This window comes from Pipistrellus kuhlii, unplaced genomic scaffold (assembly GCF_014108245.1).
Source record: "Pipistrellus kuhlii isolate mPipKuh1 unplaced genomic scaffold, mPipKuh1.p scaffold_m20_p_4, whole genome shotgun sequence".
In the NCBI taxonomy this organism is placed as follows: Eukaryota; Metazoa; Chordata; class Mammalia; order Chiroptera; family Vespertilionidae; genus Pipistrellus; species Pipistrellus kuhlii.
The window spans coordinates 49,448,486-49,476,323 of NW_023425540.1; the positions used below are offsets into that span (position 1 = coordinate 49,448,486).

At 36.4% G+C, this 27,838-nt stretch overlaps 1 protein-coding gene and 1 long non-coding RNA gene across 4 annotated transcripts; both read right to left on the minus strand.

Annotated features, from left to right (window-relative positions):
* Positions 1-11,567: 11,567 nt before the first annotated feature.
* Positions 11,568-26,007, minus strand: RIOK2 (RIO kinase 2). Of its 3 annotated transcripts, XM_036409600.2 has the most exons (10): positions 25,853-26,007; positions 24,373-24,511; positions 23,525-23,641; positions 21,412-21,587; positions 20,458-20,546; positions 18,008-18,199; positions 15,969-16,061; positions 14,701-15,219; positions 12,636-12,732; positions 11,568-11,832 (listed from the first exon to the last, which is right to left on the minus strand). In XM_036409600.2, exons 1-10 carry the CDS (start codon positions 25,916-25,918, stop codon positions 11,668-11,670), a joined length of 1,653 nt encoding a protein of 550 aa, XP_036265493.1. In that variant the 5' UTR covers positions 25,919-26,007; the 3' UTR covers positions 11,568-11,667. The 3 variants fall into 3 exon arrangements, with proteins under 3 accessions (XP_036265493.1, XP_036265495.1, XP_036265494.1); XM_036409602.2 differs by lacking the exon at positions 24,373-24,511 and having other exon boundaries at positions 25,853-25,982; XM_036409601.2 differs by lacking the exon at positions 12,636-12,732 and having other exon boundaries at positions 11,716-11,832.
* On the minus strand, positions 18,683-19,889 carry LOC118703009. The gene is made up of 2 exons (XR_004982902.2): positions 18,835-19,889; positions 18,683-18,802 (listed from the first exon to the last, which is right to left on the minus strand). It is a non-coding gene; the product is annotated as an uncharacterized LOC118703009 (long non-coding RNA).
* Positions 26,008-27,838: the final 1,831 nt, after the last annotated feature.

The window sequence follows — 27,838 nt, forward strand, 5'->3', positions numbered from 1 at the left end:
TCCCTGATCGTGGGAACTGCTTTCCTCTCCAACCAGATTTTGCCTGAATGGCTTGCAGCTCTCTGACTTGGGTATTTCTTTTGGTTCTCCCATCTTCAAATGTGCTGTTCTCAGGCATGTAGAATCAAGAAGGTTATTTCTCAAGGAAGTTTGCTTAGTGACAAAGGAGACTCCAGCTCAAGGCTTCCAGCTCAGAATCAGTATCATCTAAATTCTTACTTGGTAAAGAAATGCTATAAAGGTTATGAATGTAGCCAGGCAACAGATTATGTCTCTATCTGAATTCAGGAGCATCTCTTTGGAAGCCTAGTTTTTAGTCCCTCTCCCCTACTCTTCCCATCCCCCAGCCCAAATGATAGTCCCTCTAGTCTGATGGTCAGTGGCAAATAAAAACTCACAGACTGACCTTCGGCTTGCCTGGGAACTTTGTTTCCTTATTTGTCCTGCAAGGCAAATCGTTCCCAAGATTGACTTCAATGAATTCCGATATCATTCACTTCCTTTCACATTTCATCATAATTCCTTCTATTAGAAATTGCAGGAGAAGCAAAAAAAATAAAATATCGTTCAAGAGAATATAGGTAGTTATTAAAAGATCTTAAGAAAACAGATTCTTTGCCGGGACCGGTTTGGCTCAGTGGATAGAGCGTCAGCCTGCGGACTGAAAGGTCCCGGGTTTGATTCCGGGCAAGGGCATGTACCTGTTTGCAGGCACATCCCCAGTAGGGGGTGTGCAAGAGGCAGCTGATTGATGATTCTCTCTCATCGATGTTTCTAACTCTCTATCCCTCTCTCTTCCTCTCTGTAAAAAATCAATAAAATATGTTAGAAAAAAAAAAGAAAATAAAAAGAAAACAGATTCTTTTTCTATTTATACCACTCACAGCATTCATCTTTCCACAGGAGACATAAATATAAGTCATGAGCTTCTAGTGCGATAATAAGGAATTGGACCAGATGTAAAAGAAAGGATTTTAATGGCTATGACCTACCTTAGTTGTTGAAAACTTGTTGAAGACTTCTTTACTTTTATTTAAAATATTTTTCCAGAGTAGACACGAGAGGTTGCTTTCCAGTGTTCTTTCCAATTTTCAGATTCCACAATTATGTTGTATTACATGATTAACTGAAACCAGTCTTTTAAAGTCTATAAAAATAAAATGTTTTCCATGTGACCAGCTTCTTCAGCTAGTTGGTAGAAGAGTGGTGGGATTAATAAAAGAAAACTAAAAGAATGGACTGTAATAAGAATTCTTATTATAATGATTGTCAGTTAGCAAATGCTCACAGTGAGTATATGCCACACACAGCAGACATGAGGCTGCCCAGAGTGCACTCCTACTATTATAAAAAACTTGAAAGAAGTAGCATTTCGTGTTAAGAAACGCATTTAGAGTCCCGAAGTAAACTTTTCATGGGCTGTACCAAATAGAAAATCAATAGTTTTGCCACCAGTTTATCATTTAAAAGGAAATTGGATGGTTTGTAGACACACACCCCCTCCTCCAAACTATTAAACACTGATTGGACACAAAGTACGAATGAATGTAAGTACTTTCAGTGTGATATTCAATTGGAAACAAAAATATTTAAGTTTCCCATTAAGGAAACATGAAAAATATGGAAATCTCAAAGGACTGAGGCTGATAATATAAAAACAAAAGTTAGAAATGATTGATGCTGGGATTTCAATCAGTAAATGGACTTTTTATGGGCTTAAATTTAATCCCAATGTTACATAAAAATATTTGGTTGTGTAGTGTAGTTTTAGAAATAGTAAGATCTAGAATTTTGCTTTTGTTATCTGAATTACTTTGAAGTCATTCAACTTCTCTGGGCTCAGAGTCCATATCTAGAAAATTAGGAGGTTGAGCTGGATGCTCTTTCTCAGATCTAACATTGGTGATTCCATGGTCATATTGCAAATGAGCACAAATGTCCTCAAACGTTTTCTAGCTTTGGAAAGTCATATATTTATTTCCTAAAAGCTGGACTGGTCTTCAAACAAATCATTCCTATTCCCCGAGTCAACCTCATATCCATGCATCAATATGACAGACACAAATTAACAGTGTGATTTCGGAGATACCGCTAATGCTAATTAAAATGTAAGGCAAGAATTCATTAAATAAACTAATCTTTAACCTCTACAAGATTTTTCTAAAGAAGACAAATTAGAGAACCATAAACCAGTTTGCAAAGATAATCTCACAAAAATATCATGTTCTTTAATGTTATATTTTAAGAAATGAAAAAAAAGAATTCTAGGAAGGAAGGTTATACAACATTACAGTCTATTATTATAGTTTCTTTTATCTAATTAGGTCCTTTCATTCAACGGTTTTCTGAAACCTTTTTTCTTCCTTGTCTGCCCATAAAGATGTTTCATCTTAAAGGGCCATTGTGAGACAGTCTAGAAAAATTGAGTGTTTTCTCACCATTCTCTTTGATGGAAGAACCTGAGAAATCCCTGGGCAGTGTGTCTATAGAGTGTACCCCCAAAATTTACACACACATTTTGAATAATTATATTGATTTTATTTTTTTAAATATATTTTTTATTGATTTCAAAGAGGAAAGGAGAAGAAGAGAGAGATAGAAACATCAACGATGAGAGAGAATCATTGATTGGCTGCCTCCTGCACACCCCGACAGGGGATCAAGCCTGCAACCCAGGCATGTGCCCTTGACTGGAATCGAACCTGGGACCCTTCAGTCCACAGGCTAATGCTCTATCCACTGAGCCAAACCAGCTAGGGCAAGGCAGTGTTTATTAAAATACATTTCACTGCCGAAACCGTTTGGCTCAATGGATAGAGCGTCGGCTTGGGAACTGAAAGGTCCCAGGTTCGATTCCGGTCAAGGGCATATCCCCAGTGGGGGGTGTACAAGAGGCAGCTGATCAATGACTCTCTCTCAACGATGTTTCTAACTCTCTATCTCTCTCCCTTCCTCTCTGTACAAAATCAATAAAATATATTTAAAAATAAATAAAAAAATAAAATACATTTCATTTTCAAAATTGAGCTATCAGCTGTTAAAGTGTATTATATTTTTTTGGGGGGGGGAGATACCTGTATTTTGGTACAGATTCTACATATAATTCACATGTTAGATGTTATTGTCAGCCTCAATCTTCTGTAGGAATGTGCCAAAAGCAAAATCAAAGGTACATGGCTACAGTGAGAACCAAATGATGTTTTTACAAATCATGTTAGAGTACTACTCAGAAGTATGAGAAACGGCACCCAACTGACATATTCGGTGATCAAGCTGTCATCCAGTGGTGAAAGGGGACGGCTCAGTCCAGCAGCACACTCACCAAGCTTCTAGGAAGCACATATCTCTTTGAGAAAGATGAGAAATCAAGGCGGTATGTTTTGTACCATTCCATGCACAATGTGACAAAAAGTCTATTGAAACAATTTTGCTGGTAAAGAAAATGCATTCTTATCATTGCAATGATATTTTTATTGATAAATAGTTCATTACAGGTACAAAAATTATAAGAAGGCAGGGAGCACTAATTGAAACAACATCCAGAATGTTAGAAAACAATGAATGCACCAAAGAAACATCTTTAGTTAAAAACAGATAGGAACTCCCCCATTCTCCTTGCTAATCCACTCTGCCCTGGAAGAAGAGATCAGGGTAAGTGAAGCAGGAGTGGGGGCCGGTGGGTGAGGCTGGAGTGAGGTTTGTGAGACTCCAGACCCTAAAATATTTCATCCTAAGGCAAGCAGACTCCAAAGAATATTCCTGCAGTAACTGAGCCTGAGCCCATTCATCACTATTCTCAAGCATCAGGTGACTCAGGGAAGGAGAGGCTGATGATTGAGATTTAGGAAGATTATCTTCCCTGAAATAATTTCTTCACTTACTTGCTAATGCCTTGATTCTTAAAAACTAACAATTTAAGATAAAGTAAGAAAAATGAAAAAAAAAAAGATGAATTCATGCAGTTAAATAAATTAATACAGAGACAAGTAGTTTACAAAAGCAATGGGAAATGACTGACAACAGCTCCTTGCAGATGCCAATGGAAGATGGATGGAGGGAACTGGAAGGGCCTAAATGCTGGATTGGCAAAGAAGGTCCAAGTGGGTTGTGAGAATGAAGAAGGGCCATGGAGAAACTGATCTTGCAGAGGTAATGATTAATGGCTGTTCAGTGTCAGCGAGGAAAAGACAGCAGAAGAAATGAATGAATGGCTGCTTAGCATCAACTTTGTTTACTCTCAACTGGGAAGGGATCAATGCTAAGTTTGAATCAGGGTATTCTCATAGAGGGTCAATTAGAAAGGCAACTTCAGATTAGGCAACAAAACAAATTAAAAAACACAGGCAACATAAAAGAACAATCTCACATTTGTTCATTGATATCTCACTATATTTAAGAACACAAATAATTAGAAATTAATATCATCCTGTCTAGAGATTAAAGAATGTACATTTCCTCATTTTTTAATAGAAAACTATATGAAATGCTTTCATCAAATAATTTCCCTTCCCCACCAGATAAAACCGTGAGTGAACTGCCCTTTGCCCTTGCCAGGGCAGTCAGAGTCAACACCCTTAACCAGAAAGTATCATGAAAGCAAGCCCCTCCTTTATCTGAGCCTTCTCTGTAGAAGGGGATCCTAAATAAGTTTCTGTTACCTTGACCTTGTTATGTAAACAATTACCCAGGTCTGACACGGTATTTGCTTTCCAAAGAGAAGTAAAATTGATTCTTTAAAAAATACTTTATAGACCAAAGGTATCATTAAGGAAGGCTTAGCTAATTTACAGGTTAACACTTTCAGGATAAACTCAGTTAAAGGTGGAACAATTTGGATGCTCAAATTTACAAGATTGGAGATAATGATACCAAGTCTTTGGGTCATTAGATATATGTTTGGTGAAAATTGATTACCTTAACTATAGCTGGCTGACCTCAGCATAATATGTATTTTTAAAAAAGAAAGTTTAAATTTTTGTTTATTTTTGGAGTGGTTTTTGCCAGTGGCCTTTACAATATTTTCTCTTTCATAAAAATTTATCTAATTATTCATTCATCTCCCTCTTCCTGCATTTTCTCACAAACCACCCCCACCCACCCGCCAGATCCTGCTGTCCAGAACAGTAATTTATTTTGATGGGCATTCAGAAAAAAATATTATACAAGTTGTGGCTATAACGTGATCAGACTGATCATAAAAGAGGTATCTGAACTCTAGCTGAGTCGTTGAGCCACTCCTCAAATAAAAAGAGATGAGATCTGTCTTCAGTAGGGGGCATGCTGAGAAATGACACACTCAGTTTTACATGATCTAATCAGAGCTACCTTTTTCGTTCTTTAAAGTCATGTTTCTGAGGGCATGAGTTGTATGAAATGTTTAAATATTTGCAATAATAATGAGCATATTAAAATGAAAATCTAGATTCTGAAAAAAATAATAATATTAGATTAAAACAAACCTAAGGAGAATGTTTATTGGTTTTAAACAAATGACTTAAATAAATCTGAGAGTAGTTGATGGAGATGTTAAGCCCAAGTAAGCCAGTAATTTCACAGCCCCATTTATTTTAGATGAAGCTTCCTGTAAAGACTGCATCAGTGGTATACTCTTAATTCAATTCAAGCTACACTTATGGATATGCTTACATTAAGATAAAAGCCTTGTGCCATCCATTTCACACTGTAAACTATAATTTCCACTCTACTTCCTATGTAGTCACCACCAGAGCACTGCACTTAGCAAGCATCCTGCTGACACAGAAGAAATATGACTTTTCAAAATTTGTTTAAAGGAGGAATAGGAAACTTCAGAGAAAGACCTATTTTTCCACATATTGAAAACTGGAGAAAGACCAAGTTAGAGAATAATATTTTCTTCTGATCTTTTCAAGGTACCTCGATAGCCTAGAGCTCAAAGAAAGAAAACTGCTCCCAGCACTTTTCCTCTCCCACCTCCCCATGAGAAATCAGAAATGTTCCACTCAGGGCTTCCGTTTATTGAGATGGGTTTTCTTGGGTCTGTGGGAAGATCAAAAGGCTTATTATGAGTCAAAACCGGTTTGGCTCAGTGATAGAGGTTCGATTCTGGTCAAGGGGTCCTGGATTGGATTCTGGTGAAGGGCACGTACCTTGGTTGCAGGCACATCCCCAGTAGGGGGCATGCAAGAGACAGCTGCTGGATGTTTCTCTCTCATTGATATTTCTAGCTCTCTAGCTCTCTCCCTTCCTCTCTGTAAAAATTTAATAAAATATGTGTTTTTTTGTTTTTTTTTAAAGGCTTATTATAAGGATGCAGGGGGACAAATAAACAAACTTGGTTTCCTAAAAAGGAAGGGGACTTTGGGGAGACTAAGACTCAAAACCTGGGCCTGGTTGTGAAGGCTGTCCCCTCTCATACCACAAGCCCATGACGACAACCTGGAGTTTGTGGATTTGAGTGATTGTGCAGGGGGCACAAAGACCCAAAGCACCTGACTGTGCTGGTTTTCCCACCATTCACTTCCCTGGCACAAATCGATTCCATATTTTCCTCCCACTCACTCCCAACCTTATTTCACTCCATTGACTCTAGGCAAATAATTTTATATTCAAAGGTATTCTCTCTAAAATAAAAAGGTAGCCAAGAATCTCTATAACTCTAGAAAGACATGATAGGATTATATTCCAGATTGTTTTAACCTAATCCTTAGGCTGACTGGGTGGGAAGCTTTTTAAGACTCTTTCTAGACCCTCCTCCCATCAATCCATTGTCTGACACAGACAATTTCCTTAGTTCTGCTCCATCTTCCTTTAAAATCAAATCACTGTACTGCTCAAAATTGATGGTAGCTTTTTCCCTGATACATCAAGTTAAAGATCAAAAAATGTTTTCATAAATCATCTTTAATTTGGTGCTTTGTAGCACAACACCCATTTCCCAACTATAGCATAACAAGCATATGACATTCACTTCTATCCTTGCATTTTCTGCATTTGTCAGTATTCCTGTTTAACCAAATCCCTCTTGCCCAAAACAACTCACCAAATCACTCTGGCCTTTCACTTACCCTTATAATTTCTTGGGCACTAGATCAATGATAGCAGGCTCTGTGGTGTACCTTGTACTGTCATGTAATTGCTCTCTCTTCAGAAGCAGTGGGGTTTTTAGCCAACAGAAATTTTACCTTAAAAGAATCTGTGTGCTCCCTCCCGATATCACTTTACACAACATCAAACACTTGGAAACCTGATGTATGAATATATGTTTTCTTTTCTTTAAAAAAAAATATATTTTGATTTTTTTACAGAGAGGGAGAGGAAAAGAGAGCCAGAAACATCATTGAAAGAGAAGCATCAATAAGCTGTCTCCTGCACACCCCTACTGGGAATGTGCCCGCAACCAAGGTACATGTCCTTGACCAGAATTGAACCTGGGACCCTTGAGTCTGCAGGCTAATGCTCTATCCACTGAGCTAAACAGGCTAGGGCCATATATATTTTTTAAATGAAGGCCAAACCTTTTACCAACAGTAAGCAGGGTTTTTTTTTTTTTTGTTTTGTTTTTTTTTCAAGTGGTTCCTTTTAAAAAATGGAAGCAAATAATATTGTGACATCCAAGTAACATATTTGTATTGTGAGGCATGTTCCTACTTCCAGAATTAAGCTTCAATAATCTGATTCTAAATCCTATATAACATTTTAATGTAATTATTTGCAATATTAAGGTTCAAAAAACTTGTAATTTTTTTAGATATACCATATTAGTCTTTTGTGAGTGCTGTAGGTTTTGGAGTTATTCCCATACTCCTGGTTATTATACTGTTAGCTCATGGCTATTCTGAACTTGACCTCATCCCCAGCCTTATACAGCACTGATGGTTCTAGTACTTCATTAAGCAAATCAAGGTCAAACTAAAATATGATCGGATGTTCTCTAGAGATGTTCTGAGGAGAGGTGAAGAATGATGAGCCTTAGCCCACCCTGAGTATTGAACATGACAGAAAATAAATCTATACCTCAGGAAGTACTCTCCTGACAACCTAAGAACGCATCCCTCTATCCTGTGGGAGTGGTTGATAAGCCTGTAGGGCAGCAAGTTTATCTGCCGAGTTCTTCAGTTAGGCAATGGTTTTGCCAGAAAATTTACTGAATACTTAACTAAAAGAATGATTATCTCGGCTGTACTACCCTTCTGGTTTGTACCTTTTAAAGATCTTTATGGTTCTGGGGAAAGCCAGCTGTGCGGTAAAGAACAGAGCGATGGCTACCAACACCACAAATGAGCATAAGTATAGACTACATGTCTTGTAGCAAAAGCTTATCTAATAGAAATGGGAAGTAGATGATGCAAAGCTACAAGCAAAGCATATGTGCTTCTTGATAAAAACAAAAAGCAAAACACCAAAAGGATCATGGTTGAAGTATTAGTGACCTTGAAAATAGGAAAGATGCCTTTGGAATCTTCCTTTTGGTAATCTTAAGTCACGTGATACATAATGTACATTTAGCAATAAGCAAATGTACATTATGTATCAGGCCCTGTGCTAAGCTTCTTACTGGTGTTTTCACTTAATCTTCATAACCCTAAGAAAGGCATTTTAAATGTCACTTTACAAGTCAAAAAGTGAGGTTAGGAGGCTACAGACAGTATCTGAGGTTTGAGAAGTGGTAGAACTAGGATTTAAATTCAGGACTCTCAAAAAAAAAAATTGTTTTGTTAAGAATCACGATATAGCCCTGACCAATGTGACTCAGTTGGTTGGTTATTGTCCTATGCACCAAAAGGTCACCGGTTCAAACCCTGATTAATTTTAGATTTGTGCATTTGACTAATTTGTACTGTGATCCACAGAAAAATTTTAAGCTATTAAGGGAAAGATCTATGTTTGCCTTCTAAGTCCCTCAAATAGTAGTTTTTTATGTAGTAGGTATCCCAAATTTGACTGAGTCAACTCAGTAAAGCTGATAGGATAGTCATGTGTTTTATTCCCAATTCACTGACACTCTGAATGAGAAAATGTATTCCAAAATATATATTGTATGATTCTATTAAGTTGTCAATGTAATTTTGTTGTTAAAATGCTTTAGACAGATTATAAAAAATACAAATTTAAATTCAAACCTATGTACTTTCAAAATTAACTTTCCAAGGAAATGAAATTCGACATTTTCTTGCATTTATATGAAAGTGAACTTATCATTTCTAGCTCTGCAAATAGCCAGTAAAATTAATTTTGAAAAGGTGAAAGTAAATCTGCTGTCCTTATCACTCTTGAAAAAAAAAAAAGTGCTCATATTGCCTCTGGTAGATTATAATCAGATGCACATAATTTAAGGACATCCAGTCTGGTAACCGTGCAGTGACAGTGCCATCTTGTGGTCAGTTTGTGCTGCAGGCCTCCTGGGCAGTGCTGAAGGGACTTGAATACAATCAGATACATATACTTAAGTACCCATCTTCAAGTCTCACTGTATTATAAAGTCTTTGAGGGAGGAACCATGTCTCATGTATTTTCTTTCTTGACTATTAGGTCTAGTAATAATTAATGTCGTTTTCTAATACTTTAAATCAAATTTATTTAAACAATACAACAAAATTTAATCAACAATATAGTTGCCGTTGTTTTCTACTACTTGTGCCCAACGCTCAGGAAGCATTTTAATCCCTCTGTTGTAAAATTCTTGTGATTTTGATGCAAAAAATTCAGTCAATGCATTTTTGAGGCATTCTTCATTATTAAATTTTTTTCCAAGAAGAAAGTTTTGCAAAGAACGAAACAAATGGTAATCGGAAGGGGCAATATCAGGAGAATATGCAGGTTGCGGGAGAACTTCCCATTCCAACTGGCGCAGTTTTTCAGCAGTGATTCTTGCAGTATGTGGTCGTGCGTTATCGTGGTGAAGAATTACGCCCTTCCGATTAATCAGCGTGGGTTCTTTTTCTCTTAAAGCTTGGGCTAACCTTTCCAATTGGGCACTATACACTGCACTTGTAATGGTTTGGTTAGATGGTAAAAGTTCTTAATGAAGAATTCCTTTAAAATTCCACCAAACACACAACATCACTTTTTTCGCATGCAAGTCAGGTTTTGGCGTGGGCTGCGGAGCCTCATTTTTGTCCAACCATTGAGGCCGCCTTTTCAAATTAACATACAGCACCCATTCTTCATCTCAGGTAACAATTTGCTCTAAAAACGGCAAACGGTTTTGATGAGAGAGGAGCGAACTGCAAATTGTGACTCTTTGATTACAGTTGTTGTCGGTCAACTCATGAGGAACCCATTTTCCAAACTTTTGGACTTTGCCAAGTGCACGCAATTGATTGGAAATTGTTTTTTGTGAACAATTTAAAGTTGTCGCAAGCTCTTGTTGGGTAATTTGAGGATTTTGCACCAAAAGAGCTTGAAGAGCTTCTTGATCAAAATTGTACACACGGCCTCGACCACTCTTGTCATCTAAAGAAAAATTTCCCTCGCGAAATTTCTCAAACCAACGCTGGCATTTTCTGGTGCCAGCATCTTGACCAAGAGCACTACAGATGTTTTTTGCAGCCTCACTTGCTTTTCTTCCTAATTGGAACTCGTAAAGCATGCAGTGCCGAATATGCTCTTCATCTGCCATCTTCTTAGCCCTAGTTTTGCAACAAAAGCAAACCAAACACAAACTTTTTCAAGCAAAACTTGTTAATTGCACTTCACACGTTCTGTAGATACCACGTGTTTGAAGGTTATGTCAATACAAGTCAACGCCAAGCAAGATTTTAAATGAATGTTAAAACGACATTAATTATTACTAGACCCGATAAAATCAATCAGGACCTGTTAATGTTGAAGTGAAACATGTTTTGGACCCACCCAGCTAAAAATATTAGAACGGTTTTATTCTTCCTCTTACCTTCCCTGTGCTCTCCATACCCACAACTCTTCTACTTCTACTCAGGCCTGCAAAAAACTGGCAACTGTAAAAGCTGTAGTGGGATTATTTGAAGTTTTTGTTCCCTTGACCACATTACCAATTTAATAGCAGAAAATAAAATTATGCACTATTGACTTATCCTTAATAGTAGAGAATTAAAAAAAAAAAAGAGGGCAGTGAATTTTCAGTGGTTTAAATATAATGCAATCAAGTTAAGCAGAATTTCAGAAAGCTAGCATCATTAAAATTACGAATCTAATATCCACACTTTACTGAAAGCATATAAAGTGCTTTCTGTGCATTGCTTCATGTGGTCTTCAAAACAACCCTATAATTATAAATCCAATTTTAATAGTAAGAAAAACTGATAATGGTGAAGGAAAGAGGGAGGGAAATATGGCTTGCCTAAGGTTGTTTCCACTAGTGAGTGGAAGAGCTATGATCTGAAAGCAAGCAACCTACCTATTTTTGGTAGAGGACAAGACAAAATAAACAACAACAACAACAAAAACACACAACAGAAATGACATTTAGATTAAAAAATATACCCAAATATCCCTATTCAAAATTATCTTGAAAAATAGATTTTAGCAAATGTACCCGTCATCAAAATTATTTGGAAAATTTTATTACCATAATTATTCTTTAGAAAACATGTATTGAATGAGTCAAATTTATACAGGAAAGAGAGTTTATTTATCCAAATAAGACAAAAGGTGGTTTAAAAGGGGGTCTCAGTAAATTCTTGAAAAATATTTAAGATCTTAAACATATTACTCTCCCCAAAAGCTAGCTGCTTCCAAGCTTGACTTAATATTTTGCATATTTTCTCTCCGTTGCTTGGTAAATATATTTGCTTCTCCTTTCTGCAATCGACGTCTGGCAGCTGATTTTTGCTGTTTTGTCAACTGACGTTTCACCTTCTGTTTCACCAATTCCTGGAAAGATTTCAATATTTAGTATCACTGATGATTAACCATTTTGATAGGAAGTAAACATTCAATAAAAGTGCTAATATTTTTCAAATATCTGTTAAAAGCATGTATTTTTAAAATTCCAAATACTAACAGTATTATACAAATCAGCAATAAAAAACAAAACTGTTACAAAATAAATTACATTCCGAAATACAGATTATAGTGAAGTCACAATTCTTTGAATAAATTACCGCAGTGCCACCTAGTGTCCATCAGGAAAACGTAAAGAAAGAAAAAAACCCCTCACACCAAAATAATTAAAACTGAGAAGATAAAAACTTGTTCCTCTGCTTTCTAGGTAAAAATAGGCATGTCTTTGCAGTACAAAATTATGTTTGAAAGCTTTCACTACTGATAAAAATATATCCAAAATAGATCCTTCATAACTTCCAGTGTAGAAATGAGCTGAAGGCAGCAGTTACCCAGGAAAAGTCTACATACAATTTTGGGGAGATGCTGAATGCTTTCTCACAGTGAGTGACCATAAATTCAAATGATTTCTTATTACTTAGGACACAGGCTGTCAATGACTGCCAAGCCCTCCTTGATCTAAATTTCTATGATCTTATCCTTCAAATTCAAGCTAACTTACATGCTGCCTTTTCCCCGAAAACTTTGGTCATTCCTATGTTACTGAATTTGTACTTATAATTTTATACTATTAACATGTGAGGATGAGACTGTCTTGTACATCACATAACCTTTACATGCAATCTGACTATAGTAGTGACCTAATAAACACTTGTAAACGTTGAATGAATTACCGGAGGAATTGTTGAACAGCTTAAAATACTGCCCACAGAAGAAACACTCAGAGTTCTTGTTCTAGATCGATTAATATCTTCCATATTTTCTTCATCTCTAAAATTAAAACAGTACAATTCATCTAGTTAATTTTTATAGTTAATTATGCATAACTAATTTATATCATTCCTTACATGATGATAAAACTTAAAGACATAAAACTCCTCAGAAATACCATTACAGTACATTTAACATTTCTGTGAAGGTAAAACTATCCACAGTTCAGCCAAATATATTAACTATTTTCATTTTCAGCCTTCTGATAGTCACTATCAAAATTTCAAAATGGTAGACTATTTTGGCCATCAAAACTTATCACTTAGCCACAATTCATGAATGTTCCCCTCTTCTTTCACTTAACTATACACAAATATGACCCTTACAATCTAAATCCTTAGAATTGTTTCTTGTTATCTTCCCACACAAAAGCAGATGGAAGAGACAGTGCTCTACACTGCTCTGCTAAGGAAAACTGCAATGATAGAAACGGTCTAATTTGTTTTACGCATTGTTCAAAGTTTTAATGTATAAGAAACTCAAATGATATTAATTTTTAAGTCAATATTTTTCAGAAACATCTGTTATACTTTATTTTGAATAAAAGTTTTTCCCAACATGTGTTTAAAGAATAAGAACAAATTATTCTGTGCTTAGAAGACTATTTAAGCTATGTAAATTTTCTCCTATTACTCCAAATCCTGAGCCCCTGCAACCTTAATATTAAATTTTACATGTTTATCATTAAAGGGGTAATAATCCTAAGTCTCAATACAGTTATATTGAAAAAGAACAAAATTCTTGTATTTTGCTTCACAATGAGACTAACAATAAAGGCAGCCTTAGAATGTAAGCCAGAACATGTACTGAGAAATGCCTAATAAATGTACTAATTTAATTTTAATTGTCAAATTACTATTTTGAAATAAATAAAACTATTATTTCATTAAACTATTTGATTCTAGATAAACTATCCCAAATCTAAAAATTAAACTTTAGATAATTTGCTAATCTATGCTGAGACAGATTAATATTTGCAAGGAAAAAGTTCTTGAAAGAAAAAGAACATAACATTACAACATTGTTTTACATGAACAAATAAGAACAGAATATATTAAAATATCACAGAAAATTCACAGTAGCCGAAACCGGTTTGGCTCAGTGGTAGAGCATCGGTCTGTGGACTGAAAGGTCCCAGGTTCGATTCTGGTCAAGGCATGTACGTTGGTTGTGGCACATCCCCGGTAGGGGGTGTGCAGGGGGCAGCTGGTCGATGTTTCTCTCTCATTGACGTTTCTAGCTCTCTGTCTCTCTCCCTTCCTCTCTGTAAAAAATCAATAAAATATATTAAAAAAAGAAAGAAAATTCACTGTATTTCATTATGAAGAGAGTAAAAAAAATTAAAAAAAATAAAATATATAAAATGAAAATACTAGAGGCCTGGTGTACAACTCTGTGCACAGATGGGGTCCCTAGGACTGGCTGGTGATTGGAGCCCACCGGGGCCTGCCAGCCAGGGGGAGGGACTGCAGGAGGTTGGTTAGCTTTGAGAGGTTGGCTGTGGGAGTGCACTGACTATCAGGGGGCAGCTCTTGCATTGAGCACCTGCCCCCTGGTGGTCAGTGTGCATCATAGTAACTGGCTGACGGTAATATTGGTGACCTAGGCTCATATATATTATATATACACCCACAGACACACACATACACATAAATACACACATAAATAACTTATCCATTTAAAACATGATCAGTTGAATGAGATCTGTATTAAGTCTTTGAAAATAATCAGTTTGTACTTCAAGGCAGACTGCTTAAAATTGAATCAATAAGCTGTCTAGCATCAGGTTGATTGTAGAAGATGATAGGAATTTTAACAAAAGGGTTATTTGCTTTCATTTTACACTTAAAGGCCAGCTCAGAATACAACTCTGCCATGCTATTTGAAGAAATACTCATTTACCAGAATCGAGGAAAGTACAGATCTCCAGATTAAAGAAAAAAAAAATCAATCAACAGAAATCTATACCTGAAAGGCCTGAATTCTTTGTTTAACGATGACAAGGCAATCAGATGAGGGCATTCATCTTCATACTCTTCAGAGCCCATGGGGCTTCCTCCTTGACCTCTCTTACCATCTTGCCTGGTGTCATTTTCAGTGTTGTTTTTATCCCCAGAAAAATGAGTTACAGAATTGTTTTCAACAACCTGCCCTTTTACTTCTTCTAAAGCTTGATTGAATTCAGTCATGTCAAAATCGTGTGCATCAGCACTTTCCTCCGACACATCGTCTTCCTTTATGTGTTCAAGGTCCCCAGGCAATCTGCCACAGCAGTCACCTGATTCACTGGCAGAGTTTCGTTCCCTTTGATTTTCTGATCTACACACCTCTGCCTGTTCTGATACCTCTTCATCAGAAAATGGAAGTTCAGATCCTTCCTCTGTTTCAATATCACCTGGACCTACTGGATGAAGGAGTTCATCATCTGCCTGCATCTCCTTTGTGTAGCCGCTGGCAGAAACCTCTACATCAAGAGAGTCCTCCCTCCTAGTAAAAGAAATGTCAAGCATTCGGAAGTGAAAACCTATTTGATATGGAGAAATATTTATTACTCTGAAAAAAATGTGATTCTTAAGTGAGTACTTTAATATTTTCCTTTGCCTGAAATGTAATACTTAAATTACTTAAGTATACAAATATAAAAAATACAAGCTGGCTATTATTTACAAATAAAATAATATGACTGTGAAAAGTAATAGATATTAATAGAAAGGCCACAGAAACTTCTGTTGGTTTTTACCGATTTAATAAACTAACTTTCAACAGCACCTGAAGATTTCTTCTTTTAAGTTATGTCAATTATCCCAAGTGAGAAAACAGTATTTTAACTAAGGGTGTAAAATAAGTGAGAAAAATTGGGTTTCAGAATGTATTTATAATTATAGATAGCTCCAGTTCTGAGTAAAGGAAAAACACAAATTCTGATAAACACTTGGCTTGATTCCTTACAAATGGATTATACATATAACATCCCTACAATGAATAAAAGTTCTTGAATTTATAAGCAACTAGGTGTGTTCTTCCCCCCAATTCAGTAATATTGTCTTAATGGATAAAAACCAGGTAGTTTTTAGATTTTAAGATTCATTTATATATTACACAGCTGACACTCAACAACGATTACAATATGTCAAGCTCACTATTTCACCATATTTTAGATGATTCTGTTAACTTTTAAAACTAAATAAATCAGGTATTAAACAGAGTTCTAGTTTTAAGCAATGAGAAGTACAAACCTGATATCACTAAAGATTGGATAAAGCTCACTTTCATAGCTGAAACGTTTCATGAAGAAATCTCTAATGCATTTAACATCTCTGTCAAAATACCTGCAAAATAAAGAATCAATTTTTATACAGGTTTTCATTTTTCCTTATTAGTCAATGACAATATCCTTAGTATTTGTTGTTATGACACTTCTACTCCTTACATGAAAAAGGATGTTACTTAAAAGAAAAATAAAAGAAAAAAACTTGGAAAGTTTGAAGAACTAAAAGTAAAAGCAGAGGAACTAAGAAGAAATAAAAGCTGTCAAAGGCACCTATGGTTAGAAAACTCAAGATTTCCCCATATGCAACATAAGGTTTTCCTATAATGCAATAGGATGAATATGTATCTCAGGAAAGAAGGCCTATAATTTGGAGGCAGCGGGTTTCTTCTGCAGGGGTGGGGAGCATCCAGTCTGAGGGCCATGTGAGGCCCACAAAATCATGTGGTCTGACCAATATTTTAGGGGTGAGTTAATTAAATGTTTGACCAAATATGGCAGGCTAATTTTTAAATTGATATTTTGTGCTTAACAGAACTCCTTCACTCAATTACTTGTTCATAAAAGTTCAAATTAAATTACAATGCATTCAAGAATAATGCAGACTTAACTTGGAATGTCATAATCTGTTATATTTCTGTCTCTAATTCTGTGGGTTCCTAGATGTTCCTTTATTGTGACTAAGCTGTACCACTTTAATAAGAATGGTAACTTGTCATCATCCAAAGATATATTAACCACCCAAGTGGCAGGCATTAATCTATTAGTATTGTTTTGTTGGGAATATTCAAGTTTACTTTTAAATGACATTTCCTTCTCTAGAGTAAGTATAGATATTTTCTAATAAAAATCAGGAGGAAGAAGAGCTTTACTGAACACAAACTGGTTTAAGCCCAAACTTTGCTCATATTATGTAAGTGATAACAGTTATCTTTGGGGAAAAGGAGGAGCTTCTCATTTTATAACTTGGAAGGAGAAGATAAAAAAAATACCCTTAATTGAATTATGCTCCACTGCATCACGGAATACAAATAAAGATATTGTCATATTTCACAATTTGGCTGGTTTAAATGGTTAAGCAATGTGAGGAATAAGATTATGATGGTACACAAAGTGGCTCTGCCCTGTGTCAGGGATGAGGTTTTATGGGAATTCTTTTCTAACAATAAAACAAAGGCTAAAAATGACATGAGAGATATTGGTTTGACAACTGAGTCCAGTCCAAATCCATAACTTTTTTTAAAAAAAATATATTTTATTGATTTTTACAGAGAAGAAGGGAGAGAGACAGAGAGCTAGAAACGTTGATGAGAGAGAAACATCGACCAGCCGCCTCTTGCACACCCCCTACTGGGGATGTGCCCGCAACCAACGTACATGCCCCTCACCGGAATCGAACCCGGGACCCTTCAGTACGCAGACCAACGCTCTACCACTGAGCCAAACCGGTTTCGGCCAAATCCATAACTTTTATGAAGGCCATCAATATTATTAAGTTATGCCTGGTGAAGCTCTCTTGGAAGCAACCATGGAGAAGGGGAAAGGCAGAGAAGATGGGGTTCCTTCCATGTCCCTACTTTTGTTTGTTTTAAAAACTGGGCTTCCACCTAAATGTTGGTTTGAATAAAGGGTTCCATGACAAAGAAAATTTGAATTTTGAAAGTCTGTCAGATTTTAAGAGTAATTCAAATTGTTTTAGTGGATTATAAAGGCAGGCAGTTTCTTCAGATGTCTAAAACACACATAAGCTAATGAACAGGTTTTAAAAACTGGATCAAAGTGCATTTCCCTTTAAAATAATGAGGAATAAGATTCTTTCAGGGGAAATATCTTAATAGTTTGATATCATTTAATATTAAAAAACCCAGAATTTTAGACCACTAACATCAGCCACTTCCAAATAGTTTTTGACCCAAATGACAGCATTATAAAGTTGGAAATTATAAATAAAAAATGATCGCATCACAGATAAGCACACCCACATTCACAATCAATTTCAGCATATACCATTCAGCATTGGGATGAGAAGTTGAAACCATTTGTGGAAAATCAATCATGGTGATGTGGTCATCTTTATCCAAAATGAGATTGAATTCATTGAAATCTCCATGAATCAATCCATGATTTGCAAGTTTAACAATTAGTTCCATGGCTTCATCATACACTGATGCAGGATCTTCAACATGGTGTATCTGACATCTGAAAATATTTTAAGTATAATGTGTGTATACATTATTTCCATTATTGTCTCCCTGTTCATTACCATCAGCATTTAGACACAACAGCTTTCATCACTTATTAAAAAAAAAAAAAAAGGAACATCCTGCATAGATTTTTGTGTTTTCTTTTCATAGTCACATCCTTTCTTTGATCTTCTTTACAACCAAACTCCTCTACATGTGCTTTCTCCAAATCTTTTCCCCAGACTCTAACAAACCATTTTTTCATCCACCTTGTTCTAATAAAACAGTCCTTGTTAGACTACCAATGACTTCTATGTTGCTAAAACCAATGGCCAATTTTTAATTTTCATCCTTTTTGGTTTTCCGATTAACGTCTTCCCTCTCCTTGAAACACTTCCTTCCCTTGACTCCTGGTATTCCAACTCTTTGGGCTGTCCTCTGTCCTCTGTCCACGCTAATCATTTTTCTTAGTCTTTTCTGCTAATTCTCCTCCCTCCCCTCCTCCCCCCAACTTTAAATTTTGGAGTTCCTCAAAGGTTAATCCTAGAGCCTCTTATTTTATCTTATTTCTTACTTAAAATCACTCCGGTGATCTCATTCAGGTTCATGGCTTTAAACACTACACACACACACACACACACACACACACACACACACACATTGACTTCAATCTAGATTTCTCCTTGAACTATTATGTATCTCAAACTTACTATGTCCCAAACTGTAACTCTGATTCTGCCCCATCCTCTAACTTCACACTGTTCTTTAGGTTTTCCAGCTCATAAATGTCAGCTTTATTTCAATTAAGTCATGATTCAGGTCCAAAACTCAGTTATTACCTTTGACTTGCACCTTCCTTCATATCAATATCTAACCCTAAAAAAGTCATGCTGGCTTTTCCTAGAAAACATCTCTAGAATCTGGCCACTTTTCGTCACCTTGACATCTATAACTGATCTAAACTACCTGTCTCTTGACTGGATGATTACAATTGTCTTCTTAATCTGTCCTTATTTTCCTTTCAGTCTCTAGACTCAATAGAGCAGCCAGTGATTCTATTAACACATTAATCAGGCCATATCTATTCTCACTACAAAACCGTCCTATGGCTTCTTATCTCAATCAAAATTAAAGTCCTTGTGCTAAATATCACTACAATGGAAATCAAATCACAATATATATAAAAGTATCAAATCAATATTAATACTATAATTTATATCATGTGTCAAATATATTTCAATAAAAAAATTAAAAGCCCTTGAAATGACCCACAAATTCTAGTGATTTGATCCCCTGCTGTCTTTAGGATCTTATCACTTATAATTTCTCCTTTACTCATTTGGCTCCAGCCACAATGACATCAACCTCACCAAGATTCTGGGAATATTTCCACCCCATGGATTATGCACTTGCTGTCCCCTCTGCCTGTAATCTTCATAGATGTATTCATGATTCCCCCCATTTCATTCAGGAGTCTTATCAGTGAGACTTTCCCTGAGCACCCATTTAAAACAACAATCTCTTTTATCCATCTCAGTCCTTCTTATCCCCTTACCCTGCTTTATTTTTACCCAAAGCTTTTACTACCATCTGATATATACATATGGAGCAAAAGTAGGTTTACAGTTGTTAGTATTCACAATAGTTTATTCTTTTTCTTTCAATGTTTTCTTTTTTTTTTTTTTTAATTGATTTTAGACATAGGGAGAAAGAAACATTTGTCCGCTGCCTCTTGCATGCCCCCCACTGGGATGGAGCTTGAAACCTGAGCATGTGCACTGACTGGGAATTGAACCCGAGACCCTTAGTGCATGTGATGATGCTCAACCAACTGAGCCACACCAGCCAGGGCACAGAGTTTATTCTTGTATTGTTATTTATTTTCCATATGAACTGTAAACCTATTTTGCCCCACCCTATATTTTCTTACTTAGCTATTTACTATATATTCTCCTTCCATCAGAGTGTAAGCTCTGTGAGGGAAGAGATTTGGTTTACTGCTGAACCTGGAACAGTGCTTGGCACATACTAAACTGTTAATAAACATTTGTTGAATGAATCAGAGATAGCAAAATACATAGTTAATGAAACAGCATTTTTAATTTACCTGAGTCTACTGCTAATATGTTAATTTCTAATCTCCCAGAAAAAATATTCTACTTAGTTTTAAAAACAATTTTACTTTTAAAAATTGAACATTTATTATGACCCACGGTTTCAATAATAATAATAATAATAATAATAATACTAATAATAACAATAATATATACTTACAGAGGATAGCCATTTATGAGTTCCATGACCACTGCATGGCGATTATAATCAATTGGCTTCGGAACTGGAAATTTCCTCTCATGCAATGCCTAAAACATAGCAAACATCATAATCTAATCAAGAGGTCATTAATTTTTAAGGAACAATGAAAGAAATATATCTGCTCACAACAAGAAAAAAAATCCAAGCCTTTACAAAATTACGGTTAACACATGATTATTTGTATATGACTTAATCACAGCACAGAATGAGCTATACTTAAAAAAAAAAAAAAAAATTAAGCCAGTTTACTTAATTCACATTTTCAACAAATACTCATTTATTGAACATTTACTAAATATTTTATACTCTGCTAGGATTACAAATGTGATTGTGAAAAAAATCTCTGCCTTTAGGATATATTCTGTATACTTTTCTAAGTTTTTGCATTTATTGGAATATGCTTAAAAAAATAAAATAAAAATATAGTGTGACTTAGGAAAGACTCTCTCGTGACACATTAAGGAATGAAATATTCCAATAGATTAGGCATTTCAGTTTATAGAGCACTGACCTTTTCTTCAGACCAAATATGATATACACATTGTTGTATAATAGTCTGAGTCAAATGTTACTTCAGCCCTGGCTGGTGTGCCCAGCGATTAGCGCATCTGCCCTCGCACTGAAGGGTCGCCAGCAGTGCATGGGTTGCTGGCTAGATCCCCGGCTCCAATAGGGGAATGTGCTAGGGGTAGCCAACTGAAGTGTCTCTCTCACATCAATGTTTTTCTCTCTCCCAACACTCCAACCCTCCCTCCCTCCCTCCTACTCTCTAAAAAAATCAATGGAAAAATTATCCTTGGATGAGGATTAACAACAAAGAAAGTTACTTCAGATCATCCATAGATCCATCTTTTCTCCTATGCTTAACTTTTTCTATAATGAAGCTGAAATGAACAATTATTTAAAAAATACCTTCATATAGGCAAATTCTTTCATGGCAGAGAGACGAGATAAATAAAGCCAAGACACATTATGCCTGTGTTTATGGTAATCACGCTTGTTTTTCAGATTTCGAAAGGAGGTTCTTCCCAGTCTGTGAAGCTTTAATGCAAATTGCTGGCCTTCTTCATTTGCAACAATATAAATATCTAGAGCCAAGATTTAAAAAGAACATTATTATACCTTTGTGCTTTGTCTGATTTTATATGTATCAAAATTTTATCTTTCCTAAACACCAGAAATACCAGCCAGCCAGCAAATTTTTCTTTATTTAATTACAATCCAAAATGATTATGACGACATGTATTTAATATCTACTATAAACAAACAAACAGGGATGCAATGTGTCAAAGGATATTGTTTCTAAAGGAGATCAATGCTCAACTCAATTTAGTGGGAAAACATCTAATTTAATTGTTCCTTAGTGTCCCATATGTATAAGAAGTGACTTAATAATATTTTCCTGTTCAAAAACAAGTTCACTTAAACAACTGCTTCAATGAATAATATTCAGCTGTCAGCATATAATCCCATAATTAGATGAAATAGATATTTCCTTAAGTATTCCATCTGTCAAGACAAGTTGTTATTTGTAATATTAAAATGTAAAATATGTCCTAATTATTTATGGGAAACTTTATTACTGTACTTACCAAGAAATAGCCTCTTTCTTACATTGGTGGGATTATAAATTGGTGAAAACATTTTGGAGGGAAATTTGGTAATATCACACTTTTAAAGAGTACATAATTTTTAAGAATGTGTTTAACAACTAGGACTAGTAAAATCAATTATGGATTGATGGTAGCACCAGCAACTATGAGAGACAAATCTGCTGATGTGAAATATCAGGGATGCATCAAATGGAAAAAGATCAAGGTGCAGAATAACAAGTACTGTCTGCTTTTACCTGATATTAAAAAGATATGTGACTGTGTACATATGTATGCTTAATACAGTATAGATTTGTATTTATACAAGTTTTTAGAATATTTCAAGAAGGATATGCAGGATATCAATAAACAATGATAGCTTTGGGAAGTAATAACAAGAGATTAAGACCTGGGTTAGGGATGAGATTACTTTCTTGTTGTACTCTCTTTTGTACTATTTGTCATTTTTTAAGAAAAAAGTTCTTAAAAAAAAGCCATTATTTTTTAAATTGAAAAATATTGGACATAAATTAAGAGAAAGTGTAGCTCAAAAGATATTTCATTTTCTTGTTTTATATATTGTATACACACATACACACACTACTTTATTTAGCACTTATATTACTTATTCAATATATACCATAATCTGCATATTAATACAGAAGATATACAAACCATCTGAAATATATAGCAACCTCTTTTGGAGTAGGCTTCCTAATAATTCTTTTTCTCTCAACTTTAATTTTCCTTCCTCAGTTCAGATAAACAATATAATTATATAAGATAAACTGTATTGGATAAAAAAAAGTGTATAGCCCTGACTGGTTTGGCTGTAGATAGAGCGTCAGCCTGCGGACTCAGAAGTCCTGGGTTTGATGCCGGTCAGGGGCTTGTACCTTGGTTGCAGGCACATCCCCAGTGGGCGTGTGTGCAGGAGGCAGCTGATTGGTGTTTCTTTCTCATCAATGTTTCTAACTTTCTATCCATCTCTCTTCCTCTCTGTAAAAAATCAATAAAATATATATTTTTAAAAAGTATATAAAATCATTCCCTGTTCTTCCTTTCTACCTGTCTTCCACATAGAAAATACATACATAAATATTTTCTATGTGGAAGACAGGTAGAAATGTATTTTAGAATGCTTTTCTATGTTTTATACATACCCAACTTTGCCTTATTGATCATATTACTCTGAAGAAAAAGTTTGTGGTTTTTAGATATTCAGTCATCTAGTACTTCTTTATGTTACATATTTTAGCTATTACAAACATCCAATTTAACAGATTAAGAACAAATAAAGTATTTGCCAAAGATTTCAATTAGAGGAAAACTAATTCTTGGTATACTTAATTTTCAATAATACTTATGACAAAGTAATGATCCACTATACTCAAGGTAAGGAAAATGCATTCAATAGTACTGTTAGTACTTACCTGATTCTTTGCCAACACCCATCTGGTTTCCAACAGACTCAACTACCTGTCTAGAAGAAAGAGTTTTCAAAGCTAGGTAGTCATAGCCCGCATTTGTCAACCGATAGCCCTGGACAGCTAGACAAAAGCAAAGGAGAAAGATCATATTTTAGTTACATTGAACCACTAAGTCACATCAGTTCAAGTCATGAGAATTTAAATACGGGAAATCTTAGCTGGAAAGGATTAGCTATCCAGTTTTACAAGTTTAGCATTTCTTCCTATAATTTGTGTTTCTTCTCTAGAGTTGTGTTACTCAAAGTGTGACCACAGACTGACACCAGTCTATGTTACTAGTCCGTGACGAGATACAGAAACTGAAGTGGTTCAATAATTTTTATATCAATTTGACCAAATTATTTTATGTCTTTAAATCTAATAAGGAATTTGTACTTACATTTTATCAGTTTCATTTTTCTAGTAATGAATTTTTTATTGTTATTTTATAAAAGTATAGATCCATGATAGGCTGAAAAACAGAAACTCACCCATCACCACAAATAGTGTGAGAAGGTCTAGACTAGAGAATCTTGTGGCAGAGTGTATTTTCCAAAGATGTCAGCATCAATATCTATATCCTGCTTGCTCTTATGTAACTGGAATTGCTAATCCTCTACCAGGAGGCACAGACTATTTTTCCACCCTCTTGGATGTGGGTGGGCCCTCTGATTGCTGTAACCCACAGATCACAGAAGTATACTGTCGAAGTTCTGTCAGTTTCTGGTTTGGCAACTTCTGCCTCCTGGAAGGCTTGCTCTGGTGGAAGCCAGTTACAATGAAAAATCATAAATGGTGCCTCAAATACTTACTTTTGGTACGCTCCCAAGCTATGAGTTTATGTTTCACTAATTCTCTTAAAACTTTATTACAACCACCATGTTTAAGGTTGGCTATAGAAGCAATCAAACTGCAGGGAACTATTTCATGGTTCTTCATGCCCATTTCAACCTGAAATTAAAGGAAATATTTTATAATCATAATCAACACAGAGCTGCTATCAAACTTTGCTAAGAAATTAACTTCTCCTCCAAACTTCTCTGACCATGCAGTTCCCTATCCGATTCTGAGATAAAATTACTACGTTCTCTGGATATATTTTAAATCACGGTTTGATATATGATCACTGATATTCATATTCCATCTCACTATTAAATGATATATACTTCAAGAGAAAAGAATAGTTACTGACAAGTGGTAAATACTAAAATATTTGATATCCAAATATTAGTCTTTAAAAACTATAGATATTCTAGATATTTATTAAGAAAGTATTATTGAGAAAGTATATGTAGTATTGTAAAAGATTAAAAAACATGTAAAAATACTCTCCACCCCTGGAGAATATATCATCTACCTGTGGAAATAAAAATGTGCACATCTAATTCTATTAGGTAAAAAAGGAGGTAGCTCAGGGCCGAATAAGAATACGTTTAGCTGAGGGATCAGCTTCAAAAAGTAGCAGCACTTGAGACTTTGAGATACAGGATTACAGAAAAAGCAGACAAGGGAATACCAGGGAAAAACAATCAAAGATTTGGATATGGCACATAGGCAAGAAAATACAAAGCACAGGAACAGCTATTACAATGGTAGCTCAGGTGGGATAGCATGTAGAGTTTATGAAAAGAAGGCTGAAAAATGCTATGGAGTAAGATATGGAAGGCATTGAATATAGAAAAGATTTTATACAGAGGGAAGTACTTAAAGATAGCACTCATTCTCCCCAGCCACTATGAAAGGTTTCCATCCCTTTATCCTCTTCATAGGACTTCCTGTCTGATTTATCCTTTTATTTACTAAACTTTCGTTTACTTGATGATCTGTCTCCCTTGTTTTGTCTGAGCCCCAATAAATTCCCTAATATCGTTACTAAAATCCGGAGAAATGTGTTGATTGAATGGACCTGGAAGAATGCCATGAGCGCGAGAGTCTGTGCGCAGGGGACTCAAAGCCATGCATTCTCAGGAGCCTCGACCCCTTCCCAGCCGGCCAGGAGTCCCGGCTGAGAATAACTTCCCGGGCCACGGAAATGCGTGTGGCTACAGCACAAGAAGAGCAGAATGGGAGGACACAATTAGAACAGGAGCCTTTGCCGTCCTTGTTGGGGAGACCATAAAAGCTTCCGATCAAAAGCTTTTGAAAAGTTCGACTCTCTGGTCTTCTCTTGTCTCATTTCCAGTCTCGGCCGCGTTCCAGGGCCCAGAGCACGCTCCGCTCCCGGGAAACCCCCAGGAACAGGACGCACGGGGAGGACGGGCAGGGAATCGGGGGGATCGGCGAGTTTCTTACCGCGGTCAGGACCCTGAAGTCATCCCGGCTCATGTACCGCAACTTGGCCACATTGACCTTCCCCATGGCGGTCCTGGGCCAGCGCAGAACCCGCTTCCGGGATAGCGGAGAGCGCAAGGCACGCCGGAACCCCGCCCCTCGCGCACGCGCACGCGCCTTCCTTCCTTTTTTTTTTTTTTTTGTCCTTCCTGATAAATAGACGGACGACTCTCACTGGCCCGGGGAAGCAAAACGTCTGAGGCTTAGGAAGAACCTATTATGGAAAAAGTAGAGTGAATTTTACAATGTTTTTTTTAAATGTATATAAGTTGGCTGATTCTGAGTGTTCGCTGTATTAATGACGTTTTATTTTTCATATCTGTCAGGACCAACTGCTTCAAGGACCTCTAGGCGCAGAGTGTTAATTTCTACCAAGTTTTATCCCCAAATAGCAAAGCAAATTCCAACAGCAGAGGAGGACCATGGACCTGAGCGGGACTCGAAGACGATCCGGGGTCCTAAAGATGAAAACGATGGCAATCACACCAGCAGCCGCTGGGCTGACGGCCCGCTCCGGGCCAGAGGAGGCGTGAGGAATGGCTTTCTCCGCATCTGCTCAGCGCAGTTCACCATCCATCTCCGGACTCCGTTGAACGGACTTGGGATTTAAGAGACACATGTCTGGTCTATATGCCATATGAACAAATTAACACCCTGTTAATTTTTAAATGTTTCAAACCAAGATTTGCTTATGATGAAATTAACGGGTTATTATTTTGTATTAACTCACTGTTATTTTTAACAATTTTAGCCAATAGGCCATATGTTGGGGAAATAAAACCACTAGTAATTTCGCTGACCTAAATATTACATATTTACAAGTATTGTTTACATATTTAAATCCAAGTCACCTCTGGTAAACAATGTTATGCAAATGATTAACACGTGGTCACACGGAATGCACAGTGATTGGTTCCGCTGTCACCTGGATACTTTCTGCCGAAGCTTGAACACCTGGGCCCCGGGTGCCACGTGCGCTAAGCCACGCCCTGCACTCCCTGTGATTGGTGAATGCACGCCTTTACTAGACCTATCCAGTGTAAATTTAAAATTACAATATAATACAGATAGGAAAATTTTCTGTGAAATTAAACTTTCATACATACATAAATATATATATTTTTTTAAAATAGATTTTTATTGATTTCAGAGAGGAAGGGGGTGGGAGGAGAAATAGAAATGTAGGAACATCCTTGATGAGAGAAAATCACTGATTGGCTGCCCCCTGCACACACACCCTTTCCGGGGGCGGGCGGGGTGGGGGGGCTCCACCTGGAGATCCAGCCACAACCCAGCAGGTGCCGGCCTGGGAATCCAAACACTGAGCACTGCCGGAGTACATACTTACTTTTAACCACACAAAGGTGTCTACACAAGTAAAAACAGGTAAACTAATTGTCCATTTGAATTAGTTTGTTATATCAAGGTTTTACTGTACTGGGTGTAAATTGGTTCTCCCCAGGGTGCGCCTGCACCTGGTTGGGGTGGGTGGGGGATGCAGTCTTGGCTTCTCTGGAACATTTCCAGAATTTTCCATTGCATTTTGATGGTTGCCAGCAGAACTAGGAGGTTTGGATACTCAGGGCCTCAGTGTGTTTTAAGGGTTCTGGGAAAGAGCAGCCCACACCGGCCCCAGTACTCCTCTGGACCTCTACAAAAACAGCCATCTGAGCAGCAGTAAATGAAAAAGAAAAAGGCTGCATAGTCTACTTATTCCATCCCATACAACAGCACTGAGGATTACTGAGTGCTTATGATAGTATTTGTGTTTATGTCCTGCTTCATGAGTTATATTTTAAAACTTTAAAAGGCAATTATTTTGGCACCCCTCACGTGAGGTGTGGGTGCTACATGTGGTCACGGAGGATTGTGCAGTCGGCTTCAGCTTTGACCTCATTTTCAGCCGCTGGTGTTTCGTCTCTCTCATGGTCCAGTCTCAAAATTCCC